This window comes from Bombina bombina, chromosome 5 (assembly GCF_027579735.1).
Source record: "Bombina bombina isolate aBomBom1 chromosome 5, aBomBom1.pri, whole genome shotgun sequence".
Taxonomy (NCBI): Eukaryota; Metazoa; Chordata; class Amphibia; order Anura; family Bombinatoridae; genus Bombina; species Bombina bombina.
The window spans coordinates 768,365,955-768,380,954 of NC_069503.1; the positions used below are offsets into that span (position 1 = coordinate 768,365,955).

The 15,000-nt window shown below is 36.1% G+C and overlaps 1 protein-coding gene across 6 annotated transcripts in view; it reads left to right on the forward strand.

The window, feature by feature from the left end:
* ZNF516 (zinc finger protein 516) overlaps window positions 1-15,000 on the forward strand; it is a 206,775-nt gene that overhangs the window by 190,763 nt on the left and 1,012 nt on the right. For 5 of the 6 annotated variants that reach the window (XM_053714851.1, XM_053714850.1, XM_053714855.1 and 2 more), the window contains one exon: window positions 14,648-15,000. This exon is cut by the window's right edge and continues 1,012 nt beyond it. In XM_053714851.1, coding sequence (XP_053570826.1) covers window positions 14,648-14,871 — 224 coding nt within the window. In that variant the 3' untranslated portion in view covers window positions 14,872-15,000. Of the gene's footprint in view, window positions 1-980; window positions 1,049-14,647 lie in introns of all 6 variants that reach the window. The other variant, XM_053714854.1, reaches the window with a different exon arrangement.

A 15,000-nucleotide genomic window follows, 5' to 3' on the forward strand; every position in this document is an offset into this window, starting at 1 on the left:
TGCTGTATTTAGCCTTAACCCCAGACAGACAGCTAAAACTGGTCTTTAATGGACATAAACACTAAATACATTTTATATGAAATTATTAATTAAAGCAAAGCTAAGCTTACATTAATATGCAGATGTATTTTTAAAAATTATATCAGCTGTTTAAATATTCAAGAAATAAATGTAAAGTTTTAGTATTCATGACAAAGTTGGCTCTGACATGCTGTAAGCTAGGTTTAACTAGGTTGAAAAGCCTGCTAAAATGCTTCTCAATATCCAGAATGTTTGCTAAGTTTGATATAAATATGTCATCCCCTGAGTAGTATAACAAGTTAACTGGAAATTCTAATAATTATAACTAAATATGTTAATATATGTCAATATTTTAGCCAAAAGCAAATTGTGAAGAAGCTATTCATTTCTGCATATCATTAACCCTCATTTTACATCTTCACATCTTTATACCATACCATTTTTTTTAAATGTCTTTTAGTGGTAAATTGAATATAATAGAAATAAATGCTGCATAAGCCTACACCAGTCTTGTATTGGGTGTATTATATTTTGAACTAGCTAAGTGACAGGATATCATGCAAGTGATACATGACAGTTTTAGACTGGTAAGCTGCACTTCATAAGTGTGAATGATGCATACATAAGCCACACTGATAAGAGATGACACAGGCCAAATGGTAAGTGATGCAAAAAGAGGGTCCCTTTACACACACACTGATAATTAATGTTGTCAGTGATTGCTTTCTTCAGCACTGAGATCTGAATTAAAAAGGGCAGGGGCCTTAGGCTGCCATTAGCACACTCTCTCACTGTAAGTGTTACAGTAAATTGGTACGTTCTGGCCACAGGCAAGTAGCTGGTGTCTCTTTTTTTTCTTTCCCTTTTTAGTATAGTTTAACTGTAATGGTCTCAATGATGTACACACACTAACGAAAGCTTGAATGCTCATCTGTTAACAAGACCCCTTGTTCCCACAGTGGTATTTGAGTCTAATGGACTCCGAGGTACTGAAGTTCACACCACCTCCGCAGATGCCCCAAAACAAGTATGTTATCAATTAATTGAGTGTTTGATTTTTCTAAAAGTTGCTGGGGAATAAAAGTGGTGCGGCTGTACTCCTCAGCAAAGCACTGATCTTTATCATAGCAGAAGTGAAAAGAATATGTTTTCCTTGCATTTTAAATACATAAGACTCATTTTCATGTTTTGTTTTAAAGAAACATTATCTATAAATCTATATACGATAGTGCAAATGTTTCTGTTGGCACTTTTGCATATCTTTTAATACATGTATAAAAAGAACCAGTCTGTGTTTTTCTGAAGAGTATATTTCCCTTGCCTATAGCTGAAATCTTAGTGCACAATCTCCTTCTCCATATCTTACTGCTTCTGTGGACTCTGTGTGGTGGTGTGCTATCCTTTTTCTAACGTTCAATCTATCTGAACAAACTGCTTTTCAATTTCTATATTTCCTTCTAATCCAAAAGTTGTAGCAGAACTGTAACCTGCTACTTATTTATTAATATGTACCTAAATGCATAAGAGTATTGAGACCTAAAGTTATTGTTTGTTTTAGTAGTACGATTATTACAGTAGTAAAATTTGCCTTTATGGAATGATTTACATTCTGCTCACACACAGTGCTGTAATTAGAGCCATATTAACCTATGTCTGCCAGAGTTGTCTGTGTGACAGACCAGTCTGGTAAGTAAGCACTCGGGTCAACCAAAGCTGCCTTAATATTCTGCCTAAACTCAATAATTGGAGCTATAGTTTTTTCTATGTGTCACTACGTGCTGGTTTGAGGAATCATTGGACCTATTTCTGTAGTGGTCAGTGGAAGTTTTCCCTTTTGTCTACACTTATCAAAACTCAGTACAGGTAGCCCTCAGTTTACCCGGGGTCAGGTTCCAGGAGGAATGGTTGTAAATCGAAAACCGTTGTGAATTGAAACCCAGTTTATAATGTAAGTCAATGGGAAGGGAGGGAGTTAGGTTCCAGGCCCCTCTCAAAATTGTCATAAGTAACACCTAATACATTATTTTTAAAGCTTTGAAATGAAGACTTTAAATGCTAAACAGCATTATAAACCTAATAATATAAATTATATCATCATCAAACTAAGTTTAATGAACAAAAACATTTGCTAACAGCACCTAATAAAATAATTACACAACAGACTGCATCATCATCAAACTAAGTTTAATGAACAAAAATGTTTTTTTACTTGCATTTTTCTGCAATCAGTTCTCTGCATTGTTAGCATGTTAGATAATATTGGGTCTGCACCTATTCTATGCATTTCAATCTGCAGTGATTAATAGGCAGTTAGGCACCTTCACCTCAAGCAGCTGGACAGGAAGATAATAGGGAAGTGGCTGCTCGATAGCTAATGTCTGTTCTGTGTAGACAGATCAATTTCAGACCTGTTAAGTTGCATAACTTTGCTGCAAAACAAGCAGACAGCTCCACCTACTGGCTATTTTAATTACTGCACATGACTGAAAAAAAAGGTTGTTATTCTGAAACGGAGCAAATTGAACCGGCGTAAACCGAGGGCCACCTGTATCCTGAAATCATGTAGTGTAAAGAGCTATTTCCTTAGAGAAAAACCATCTCTAAATATATGTAAATCAGCTCATGGGATAAGTTAGAAAACGTCTAACGGAACATTGTTGTGAACCTATGTATATGTATTCCACAGTACAGCAGATCGATGTGACCATTGGAACTGCAAAGTGAGAGAGGGCAGTTATCACAGTAACAGAATCACTCTGCAGTTTAAAAGGACATTAAACACCTTGCAATTTTTGTATAAAATGTTTAGTTTTGAGCAATGAAACAACTTTGCAATCTATTTTCATTATTCATTTTACACCCTTTTCTCAACGGTAACTCTGATACATATCTGTCCCTAATTGGCTGTATCAGATAACAACCGCAAAATAATTTACTTTACAGCAATTAAATGTCTGTGGCTACCCTTGTTGTCTGTGGACAAAAGCCCAGACTAGCTGCGTCAAATAAGGCAAATGGCAGGTGGGATTTGGCTACTAAAAAATACATTCAGAAAAAAGTATGTTCATTTAAGACTTAGAAGGAGACTTATAAGGAGAGATTAAGTAATTAAAATCCAAGATTCTACAATTCAGTAAATCCTGAAACTCAACCACCAATTTCTGAGCCCTAGGATCTAGGAATATAGAGGTGCCAGTGGGGGGTGCAAAACATAACCAGAAATATATTCAGTATAAGGGGTTACTAAATGTGGTACAAACTTAGAAATAAGTAGTGAGTCAATCTTACATTTTTTATTATTCCATTAATAAAAAAAGGCTGGTAACCTAGTACCAGAAATTAAAAACATTTAAAAACTAAGTAGCACTGTTAAACCACTCCAGGGTAAGTAACACAATTATTTATAATCAGTATCAAAATTCTATCATAATTAGTTCCAGTGAAGTATATTTTCATAGGCCCATCATGGTCTATTTTGTTAGTGGAAATGTTCCCGAATCAAATTACACTATGGTTTTGTGCGCTCCACAAATGTGGATATTCAGTAGGCGTAATATATACTCTCACTATGCAAAAAGGTCAGTGCATTAACTTACTCCAGAGAATAGCCACGCTCAAGAGAGCAGGATTCCTATCATCAAAAATTAAACATGGAGTGTCCAGCTAATTTTAAGACTTGGCTGATATGTTATTTTATAGTAACACAACCAAAATGTCTTTTAATTACAAGGTGTTTACTCTCCTTATAACTCAGAAATGGTTTTCCCAAGCCGCACCCCCTTAAACACGGCCTAATTATCTTTTAGGTGTGATCCTTTTAAGACCATCTTTTTACATTTAAACCAAAGACATAGCCCTTTTTAAACATGTACTTTATTTAATTCATTTGAGTTTAGCTCGCTGTGAGATATGAGATTAGCCTATGAGGCCTGATGATGAAAAACTTGCTGGCATGGAGAAATATCACACAAAATCTTTGAGGGCTTTTTTGAGCATTATATTGCAATGTATGTGTGTCTCCTCCACAACCAGAAATCTCCATAAGAAGATAAACTGCTCTCAAGCTAAAGTTTGCTGGTCTAAAATTCTTTAACCCCTTAGTGACCAGATCATTTTTCAATTTTCTTACCGTTATGGACCAGGCCTGTTTTTACATTTCTACAGTGTTTGTGTTTAGCTGTAATTTTCCTCTTACTAATTTACTGTACCCACACATATTATATACCGTTTTGCTCGCCATTAAATGTACTTTCTAAAGATACCATTATGTTTTATCATATAATTTACCATAAAAATGTTTATAAAATATGATGAAAAAATTGAAAAAACACACTTTGACCACCAAAATCTGTTACACATCTATAAACCACCAAAAAACACCCTTGCTAAATAGTTTGTAAATTTTATCCTGAGTTTAGAAATACACAATGTTTACATGTTCTTTGCAAGTTATAGGGCATTAAGTGCAAGTAGCACTTTGCTATTTCCAAACCATTTAAAAAATAAATAGCGATAGTTACATTGTAGCACTGATATTTGTCAGGAATCCCTGAAAAACCCTTCACACACACACACATATATATATATATATATATATATATATATATATATATATATATATATATATATATATATTTATATATATATATATATATATATATATATATATATATATATATATATATATATATATATATTTATATATATATATATTTATATATTTAGTAGGCAACCCAAAGTATTGATCTAGGCCCATTTTGGTATATTTCATGCCATCATTTCACCGCCAAATGCGATCAAATAAAAAAAATGGTTAACTTTTTCACTAACTTTAGGTTTCTCACTGAAATTATTTACAAACAGCTTGTGCAATCATGGCACAAATGGTTGTAAATGCTTCTCTGGGATCCCCTTTGTTCAGAAATAGCAGACATATATGGCTTTGGCATTTAGAAGGCCGCTAAATGCTGCTGCGCACCACACTTGTATTTTGCCCAGCAGTGAAGGGGTTAATTAGGTAGGTTGTAGGGTTAATTTTAGCTTTAGTGTAGAGATCAGCCTCCCACCTGACACATCCCACTCCCTAACCCCTCTCAAACAGCTCTTTTCCCTCCCCAACCTCACAATTGTCAACCCCATCTTAAGTACTGGTAGAAAGTCTGCCAGTACAAAAATAAAATAAAAAAATATATAATTTCTGCAGTATAGGATCCCCCTTACCACCCAACCTCCCTGAACCCCCCCAAACAGCTCTCTAACCCTCCCCCCTTTAATTATTTGCCGCCATCTTAGATACTTGCAGCTGTCTGCCAGTACCCAGTTTGCTATAAGTTATTGCTGATTTAAAAAAAAAACAAAAAAAAAAAAACACCCTTTTCCCTAGTGTAGCTGCCCCCCCTCATTAGCAACCCCCCTTGCACATATCTTTACAAACATGGATCCTACATTGGACCCCCTCTCTTCCTTCCCACTGCCGTTGTTGATGTAGCGTGGCGTAGCGGTCCTGTCCCCCTTGACGCTCCCTTCCCGCCTTCTCCAGTGATAGGCCACCTCCTTCCAAGCCCTCCCACACCACTAAAAATCAGCACTGTCGCTGGCCGATGCAGTGAGGGCCACAGAGTGTCTCTCTCTGCATCAGTTGCTTTGGAAAGGGTATTGCACGATGCCTCAATATCAAGGCATCGCTGCAATACCCTGAAAGTGTCTGGAAGCGATCACGATCGATTCTACTGCTTGAAACCCCTGAGGATGTACCAGGCATGTCCTTGGTCGTTAACGACCGTTTTTTGTAGGGCGTGCCTGGTACGTCCTTGGTCGTTAAGGGGTTAAGGTACCTTGCAGTACTGATGAGTCCTCTTTGCTTATTTTGCTAGAATGGAGAGCTTTAGATCATCGGATCATGATGAGAAGATGCTATACATCTCAAGAATGATTTGGTGCATTTTTATTCACTTGATATGCAGCAACTTAGATTATTCTCAGTTACCCTTTAAAGTGATGTTAAATTCATACCAACTGCTCAACATATTTTAGAAGCTCTTACCTTAACTAGCACATCGATATGCTTTTATAATATTAAAAACATCTGTTTACTGAATAATTTCATTTTTATTACGGTAACGTTACACTGTTATATTCAGCCTCTCTCTAAATTTTTCTAAGGTACTGCTTTGATTGACATACGTTTTAGCCAATCATCTGCTCACCATGCGCCCCATGTTAAAAAGGACCTGCATGCTCCCGTGCTCTGAACTCACTAATTGCAATGCAATGCGCATGCGCAACTCTTACGCTACTTGTGCATTTGAAATAGAGAATCCTCAGCTCTAGGATTCTCTATTTCAAATGCGCAAGTAGCGTAAGAGTTGCGCATGCGCATTGCATCGCAATTAGTGAGTTCAGAGCACGGGAGCGTGCAGGTCCTTTTTAACATGGGGCGCATGGTGAGCAGATGATTGGCTAAAACGTATGTCAATCAAAGCAGTACCTTAGAAAAATTTAGAGAGAGGCTGAATATAACAGTGTAATGTTACCGTAATAAAAATGAAATTAATCAGTAAACAGATGTTTTTAATATTATAAAAGCATATCGATGTGCTAGTTAAGGTAAGAGCTTCTAAAATATGTGGAGCAGATGGTATGAATTTACCATCACTTTAATGATGGCAATCATATGATCTGAAAGTTTGTAAAACTAGTTTGCATTTAGCTAGCAAAAATAGATACATACATGGTAAGTATTATAGTAAAAATAAATCAATGCTATATTAAGTTTAATTATGTTGTCTTCTTTGAAGTTTAAGAAACACAGTGACCATTAAAGGGATAGTCTTCTGTAAAATTGGTTTCTCCTTAAAGGGATGTGAAACCCTAATTTTTTTCTTTCTTGATTCTGATAGAGATTGTGATTTTAAACAACTTTCCAATTTACTTCTATTATCTAATTAGATTTTTTCTATTGGTATCCTTTGTTGAAAAGGATACCTAGGTAGGCTCAGGAGCTGATGATTGGCTGCTGCATATGTATGATTTATGTTATTGGCTCCCAGTAGTGCATTGCTGCTTCTTCAACAAAGGTTACTAAGAGAATGAAGGAAATTTGATAATAGAATTAAATTGGAAAGTTCTTTACATTTAATAGTATTTTCTATATGAATCATGAAAAAATATGGGGTTTCATGTCCCTTTAATGTGTTTAAAATGACTTTATATTAAACAAAAAAGAGAGCGCCACCTAGTGAAAAAAAATAACATCATTATTCAGGATTACATGAGCTCTCAGGGATTCTTTTAAAAGCAATTTTTACTTTGAGAACTGTGTGTCTCATTAAGGGGAGTTCACTAATATTCTTTATGTGAAGGTGAAGCATTTACTTTACAGTATAGTGCTCAGTTAAATAAGCTGATGCTTTCTTTCCATGCTGGTGAGTTTTTGAGTATTGGGCCCATTGGATAACAAGGCAGCAAGATAAGTAGATACAATTCATGTTCTTGAGTTGCTAGGAGTGAACAATTTAGAGGTTATTAATTATTGTAGTCTTGTATTTTAAAATAAACAGACCCATTTAACGGTTTCAGAAATTTGTAGCATTCAACTATGAAAGCCATTAAATAGATAATAAACACCTTGAGACTTTTTACTTAAAATGTTTAGTTATGCATAACAAAACAACTTTGCAATATATGTTCATGATTTATTTTGTCCCCTTTTCATGTAATTTAGCTCCGAAAATTCCGCAATTTCTAATTCTCAGAACTTGAAATGCACCCTGCCGACTGATTGGTAACTATTTCTGACCCTAATTGGCTTCATCAGATAGCAACTGCCAAATAATGTGCTTAACAAGACTAGCCACTGTCATATAGTTATTATCTGCAGACTAAATCTCAGACTGGATCCTCCAAATAAGGCAAATAATGGGAGGAGTTTGGCTATTGAAATAAAATTTAATAACATTAAGACTTGGCTTATATATTATTCTATAGTAGAACGGAAATGATGAGGTGTTTACTGTCCTTTAAATTCAAATAAAACTGTTAGGCATAGAATTATTGAGTCTTAGAATCTAACGCTTCATACTATACTACATTACTATAGTCATCACTCTTATTAAAGAGACAGTGTAATGTTAAATAGTTTTGCCCTTAATTTGTTTCCAATTACTTGTTATTTAGCCACCAATCAGCAAGTGCTACCCAGGTGCTGAACTAAAAATGGGCTGGCTCCTAAGCATCCATTGTATCTGAATCATGAAAGAAAATACATCGGTTTTCATATCCTTTAAGTGTAGAAAATTTCAATATAGGCAGGAATACCTTGGGCAAAATCAGCTACCTAAATTAACCCTCAAATCCTATCTACACCACCCCACGTCTCAATGTTTACAAATATTTACTTTTACTTCCAGCTTGCCACAGGCAGAGATACTTGCCAAGATGGGACAACAGGGAGAGTGCGGACATTAAAGGGTTAAACACACAGGGTCTAATAACTGTTTGGTAACGTTATTTCCAAGCATAAAGAAGCAGTGAATTCAGTTACTAGAGCACAAAGACAGATCTGATTACGTTTATGGTTTCATCTGAAAAAAGGTTCACAGTGCATTAAAAAATTGAGAAAAGAAATACATAAAATTAGACAGTATATTGAAAAAGGGTAATTAAACAATAGACAGTAGAGACACAATTTCAAAACAATTATTTAAAAAAAAAAGAAAAAAAAAAAGGATCAAATATGCAGAAACCCTAAACTTACAATTTCAAATTAAATTGGTGGAGACTCCCAATAATACTTTCAGTTGGTATATTTTTGGATGTGACAGTATAATGAAGTCTGCCTGTGTTAACATCAAGCACCATTTTATAACCACTCCAGATCACATGACCCAGCCTAGGGGCAACTGGACACTGCCCAGCTTCCAATATATTTCACTGACTTGGCTTAATCTGTTGTATTTAAGACACTGGTCCTAGGGAAACAAACCAGCAACCCAGGTTGCCCATTACATGAAACATTATTGCATATAAACTGGTACTTAACCTTACCTAGGCTTGTTTGGCTTATTGGATCCCTATTTTTGACAGCACCTAAAATACGTCTACATGGATACTGAAGATGGTTTCTGGAAGAGTTTTGGGTGTAATTTATATTGCTAAATATTGTGGATAGGGAGTACTGGGTTCCAGCAGAGGGCTGGTTGGGAGAATCACAACTAACTCTTACCCCATCTGTGTTAAACTATAAACATGGATTAGTGTAAAATTCAGAGATTGGGGGACCAAGGGCTTAGCTGTGAAGCCAGATACCTCACTTTGATAAGGCTGATCAAAACTTACCCCATTTGGTTATGTTCTTAGTTCACATGAAGTTGTATTAATCTCTCAAAAAAGCTTATAGGAAAATACCCTGCACTCCATATATTTTTAATTTACATGGTTGTATTAACCACTTAAAAGCTAGTAGTTTTTTTGTGTAATGTGATCATTTGTATTTTACAGCACGCCTCATTTAAAATGGCAGACTTCTCTTTTAAATGAGCGCTTGTATGTTTCTGTAAATGGTGGAGGGCTGAGCTATGGGCCCTGTAAGATCAGTCACCACCCGCACCACTGAAAGTAAGGCAGTGCCTCTGCCCCTGGACACTTCCTCATTCTATGTGATATCATCATGCACATATGTGGTGACTTGCACACACTACAGTAAGGCAGTGCCTCTGCCCCTGGACACTTCATCATGTCATGTTTGGGATAGTGACAAGCCTCTTGACCTGCTAATAAAAGGGGGATCCCCACAGACAAAAAATGGAAGATCTCCTCCCTTCCATACAATGACACCACATTGTCATGGCCAATATTAAGAGACTGATGCAGATGAAAAAGATGTGTCATCCACATTCCCCTTCATCTGCCTTTTGTGCTCAAGACCTGGCATACTACTTTTTCAACAAAACAATTACCATCCGAAGTAATATCTCAACACAAGACTTCAACCTTCCATCTCCACCCCCGGCAACCCCCTCCACCACTCTCAGCTACCCTCACTCCAGCTCTTACTCACATATTCAACCTATCCCTTACTACCGGTTCATTCCCATCTTCCTTCAAACATGCAAAGGTCACCCCCATCCTCAAAAAACCCTCCCTCGACCCCAATTTTCCTGCAAACTACCGCCTCATATCACTGCTTCCGCTAGCTTCAAAAGTCCTGGAAAAACTAGTCTTCGATCGCTTAACCCACTTCTTGTCCTCCAACTCACTACTCAACCCCTTGCAATCTGGCTTCCGTTCCCAACACTCAACTGAGGCTGCCCTCACCAAGGTTACCAATGATCTTCTTTCTACTAAAAAAAACGTCCACTACTTAATACTTATCTTACTTGATCCTTCTGCTGCCTTTGACATCGTTGACCATCCCCTTCTCCTACGGACTCTCAATTCCCTTGGGCTCTGTGACACTGCCCTTTCCTGGATCCACTCCTATCTCTCTAATTGGTCCTTTTCTGTCTCCTTTGCTGGCGACTCCTCCTCTGCATTGCCTCTGTCTGTTGGAGTATCTCAAGGCTCTGTTCTGGGTCCTCTACTCTTCTCTATTTATACTTCCTCACTGGGTAAACTTATCAGTAGCTATGGCTTCAACTACCACCTCTATGCTGATGATACTCAGATCTACCTATCCACCCCTTCACTCTCTCCTTCTGTCCTTTCTCACATCAGTGTCTGCTTATCTGGCATTTCTTCTTGGATGTCCTCTCACCACCTAAAAATCAATATGTCCAAGACTGAGCTCCTTCTAATCCCCCACTCTAATTCTACCCCGGTTCCTAACTTTTCAATCACTGTTGGTGACACCACTATCTCCCCATCACCCCAAGTCTGCTGCCTAGGAGTTACACTTGACTCCAATCTGTCCTTCATACCCCACATCCAATTGCTCTCCTCCTCCTGTCGCAACCACCTACGCAATATCTCCAAAATTCGTCCGTTTCTTGATGCTGAAACTACTAAACAGCTAATCCACTCCCTGGTAATCTCCCGACTTGACTACTGTAATAACCTACTAACTGGCCTCCCTCTCTCCCACCTCTCCCCTCTTCAATCCATCCTAAATGCCTCTGCTAGGCTAATCCACCTCTCCCGACGCTCTGTATCTGCTGCACCTCTCTGCGAGTCCCTTCACTGGCTACCCATCCACAGCAGAATTAAATTCAAAATTGTCATCCTGACCTACAAAGCCCTTAACAATGCAGCCCCCCCTACCTGTCCTCACTCATCAACAAATAAACTCCAGCCCGCCCCCTAAGATCCAACAATGACCTGCTCCTTGCATCTTCTACCATCACCACCTCCCATGCTAGGCTACAGGACTTCTCTTGTGCGGCACTAACCATCAGGAATGCACTTCCTAGAGCTGGCAGACTCTCCCCTAACCTTTCCTCCTTTAAACGCTCCCTAAAGACCTTTCTGTTCAGGGAAGCTTATTACCCAACTAAGTAACAAATTAATTTCACTTGCCTAATTGCTGCCCCCATCTAACTCCACACTAACATCATTCTCACCTTTGCAGTCCCCACCTCCTGTTTCTCACCCTCCTACCCATCTAGATTGTAAGTTCCCACAGGAACAGGGCCCTCAATTCTCCATGTATTTGTTTGTTAAACTTTGTCTGGTGTCTTTTATATTGTATTGTACTGTATTTTTATTTTTGTACCCATGGACAGTGCTGCGGAATCTGTTGGTGCTTTATAAATAAATAATAATAATAATAATTGAAAATATTGGCAGTTTAATTGAGTAGATATTTTTACGCCATTAAAAATGTTTTTTTTTTTTTAGTCATACTTGGTATGGGCATAAGGCTGACAACCATATAGAATCTTTCCATGGATAAGAGACCCATTCATTTCTAACAGACTGAGTTTGCAAATCTTATTTTTTCCAAGGTTTAGCCTCTCTTCTTTATGACTCTTTTTGTAATGACATTACATGCTTATCAAGGCCCACAGTGTGATTTGTTTCCAACATTGTAGCTATGTTATACATTATTGCAAACATTTCAGCCATAGTGCTGAAGATACATTCATGATCCTGAGCTCCTATGGGGCTACCTAGGTTTACTCTTCAACAAAGGATACTGAGAAAACAAAGGAAAGTTCATAAGATAATAAAATTAGATCATGAAAGTTAAATCTTGACTTTAGTGTCACTATAATGACCCCTTAAAGGAACATTCCAATTTATGTTTTTATTGTTTAAAAGCATCGATAACGCCTTTGCATAACCCCAGCTTTTCATAACCAACATTTTTATATTAATATACTTTATATACTTTATGATTGCCTGATGTTAAGCCCCTGCAGGACACCCCTTATCTCAGTGCTTTTTATTAGCTTTTTAAATTATGCCCAACAGCCATACAGTGCTAGTTCATGTGTGCCATATAAAGAACACTGTGCTCACTCTCATGGAGAATGATAATGGTTATATAAGAACCAGCACTGATTGGCTAAAATGCAAGATTGTAAAAAGCACTGAGATAAAAGGCAGTCTATAGATGCTTAAATACAATTTTATCATAGAGATAAAAAGTATATGAATATCAGTGTTGGTTATACAAAACTGGGTAATAGATAATAAAGGGATTATCTATCTTTTTAAAACAATAACAATGTTCAAGTAGGCTGTCCCTTGTGTTCTTTATACACATAAGTTTAATAAATTGTGATTATTAAAGACAGAAAGTGACTCTTGGGATTATTTAAGCCTTTTTTGTCATATACTGCAAAACTTGTTTGTTTGTACATTGCAGACATATTGTCTGCTCCCCCCCACACCCACTTTCTAGCATAATTCATTGGAAAGCGCTTGCTATTAAAATTGTAATTATTGCAGCCTACTGGCATATGAAACATAGTGGTCTCTGTTCTTATTCAAATGTTTTGATTAATAGTACATATCTCATAATTGCAAATGTTATTTTTAAACAGTTTTGCTGGGACTGCTGTTCTATTAATCAAAATAATAGACAATGAAAAAATAAATGGCAGCCTAATTTATCTCATTTATTGATATGGAAATTAGAATTTAAAATATCAAAATTCACGTAGATCATACTAGTTTAATGCTAGTATTTTCATTTTTTATGTATTTCCCATCAGTGGAGTAATTACAATATAGTTTCCTGTACCCTGTCTAGCCTTATAATGAACAATAATCGTTTATTTTCTTGCCTTGTTTTAGTAAGATTTTTGTTTAAGTGAGGTGTTTAATGTCCTTTAACTAAAAAAAATAATAATAATAATAATAATAATAATAATATAAATATATATATATATATATATATATATATATATATATATATATATATATATATAAATAAATACATACAGAGAGAAGTGCAGTCACAGGAACGAACAACTGGCTCAATACCATTTTTAGCCTGTTCTATGGCGATTTACCACCTGAGTGCAGATTTTATATTTATTTTATTTTTTAACCACTAAGAGAGGTTGCTCATACTGTATTCACAGCCATCTTGTTAATGATTTAGACACCATTAGTCTGGCTGATTTCTCTTAATTCAAAATGATCTTTTAGTTCATGATTATCCCCGCTTAAGGTTAATATATTATTTAAACATTAAGCTTGCTATGTTGTTTTTGGAATGTGGCATTATTCAGTGACATTCAAAATGTCATTGTAGAACAAACCTTAGAAAGCTTCAGGCTCACATTTTAAATTGCAGTTTTCTTAACTATAAAATGACTCTTATTTGTTCGTTATGGTAATTATTTATGAATAACTGGTACTCAACATTTTGACAGATCTGTGTAAGAGCAGAACTTTAGTTCTCATCTCTTTGTGTGGACATATATGCAACCATTTTTCTTTAACTCTCCTTCCCTTTAAGTTTCTGCTGGGCTGCTGCACTTTTATTTCATCCTTCTCATCTTTCTATTGTTTGTTCTTGAGTGTGACCTCAGGTTTCGCTCTTTTGACAGAAAATGCCAGATTTGTTTTATTATTATTTTTTACATACATTACTATCAAATGCAGAGTTAAAGTAATAATGCAACTTGTAATATACCTGTTTTTAATTTACTTATATATATATATATATAAAAGGGGAGTTGACACTTAAGAAATACTCTTTTTTTAAAAAAAAACAAAAAACAAAAAAACAAAGATTTTCATAGCTTAGATTTATATTGCATTTGTAAACTTTATACAACCTGGTATTAACTACTAATGTCTGAATAGATTTTAAAGGGACATAGAATATTTGTTGTGACACTCAACAAGTAAAGACTACAACAACAATATTAAAACTTTACTCTTTTTTAGAGCTCTAGTCTGTCAAACATTACTCTTGATTGAAACAGACTTATGTAAATAACATAGCGATGGTCTGTTCATCTTTTATGAAGATCTTTGACTATTTTTTTTTAACTGTTTCTTCTTGACTGATTTGTTTAATTTGAAAGATGTTTGCTTCTTGAATACTGATTGTGTCAACCTTCCTTTAATTAATTAACAAATGAATGAATGAATTTATTTTTTCATTGCACATAGGAAACCATAAACAAGTCTGTTTATCTGTGACAAAGTTTTGCTTTTTTTGTTTTCATAGGGGAGAGACCATTCCAGTGCAGATATTGTCCATACAGCGCCTCTCAAAAAGGGAACCTAAAAACACATGTGCAGTGTGTGCACCGGGTACCTTTTGACAACAGCGAGTACCCTGACAAGCTGCTCCTTCGACCTCAGGTTGACGATTCCTGCAGTTACATGGAGGATCAGCTAGAAAATTTGCCTTCAAATTACCAAGTTAATGGCGCCATAGCGCTGAAGTAAAATACATCAAATATATAAAAAAAAGAAGAAATGAACAACAGCCGCTTTCCAAAGTGCTGGTATAATCTGAACTTATTAATATTTGATAATAAATTACGATGTGCAGAAATCATCCTTCTCTACTGAAAT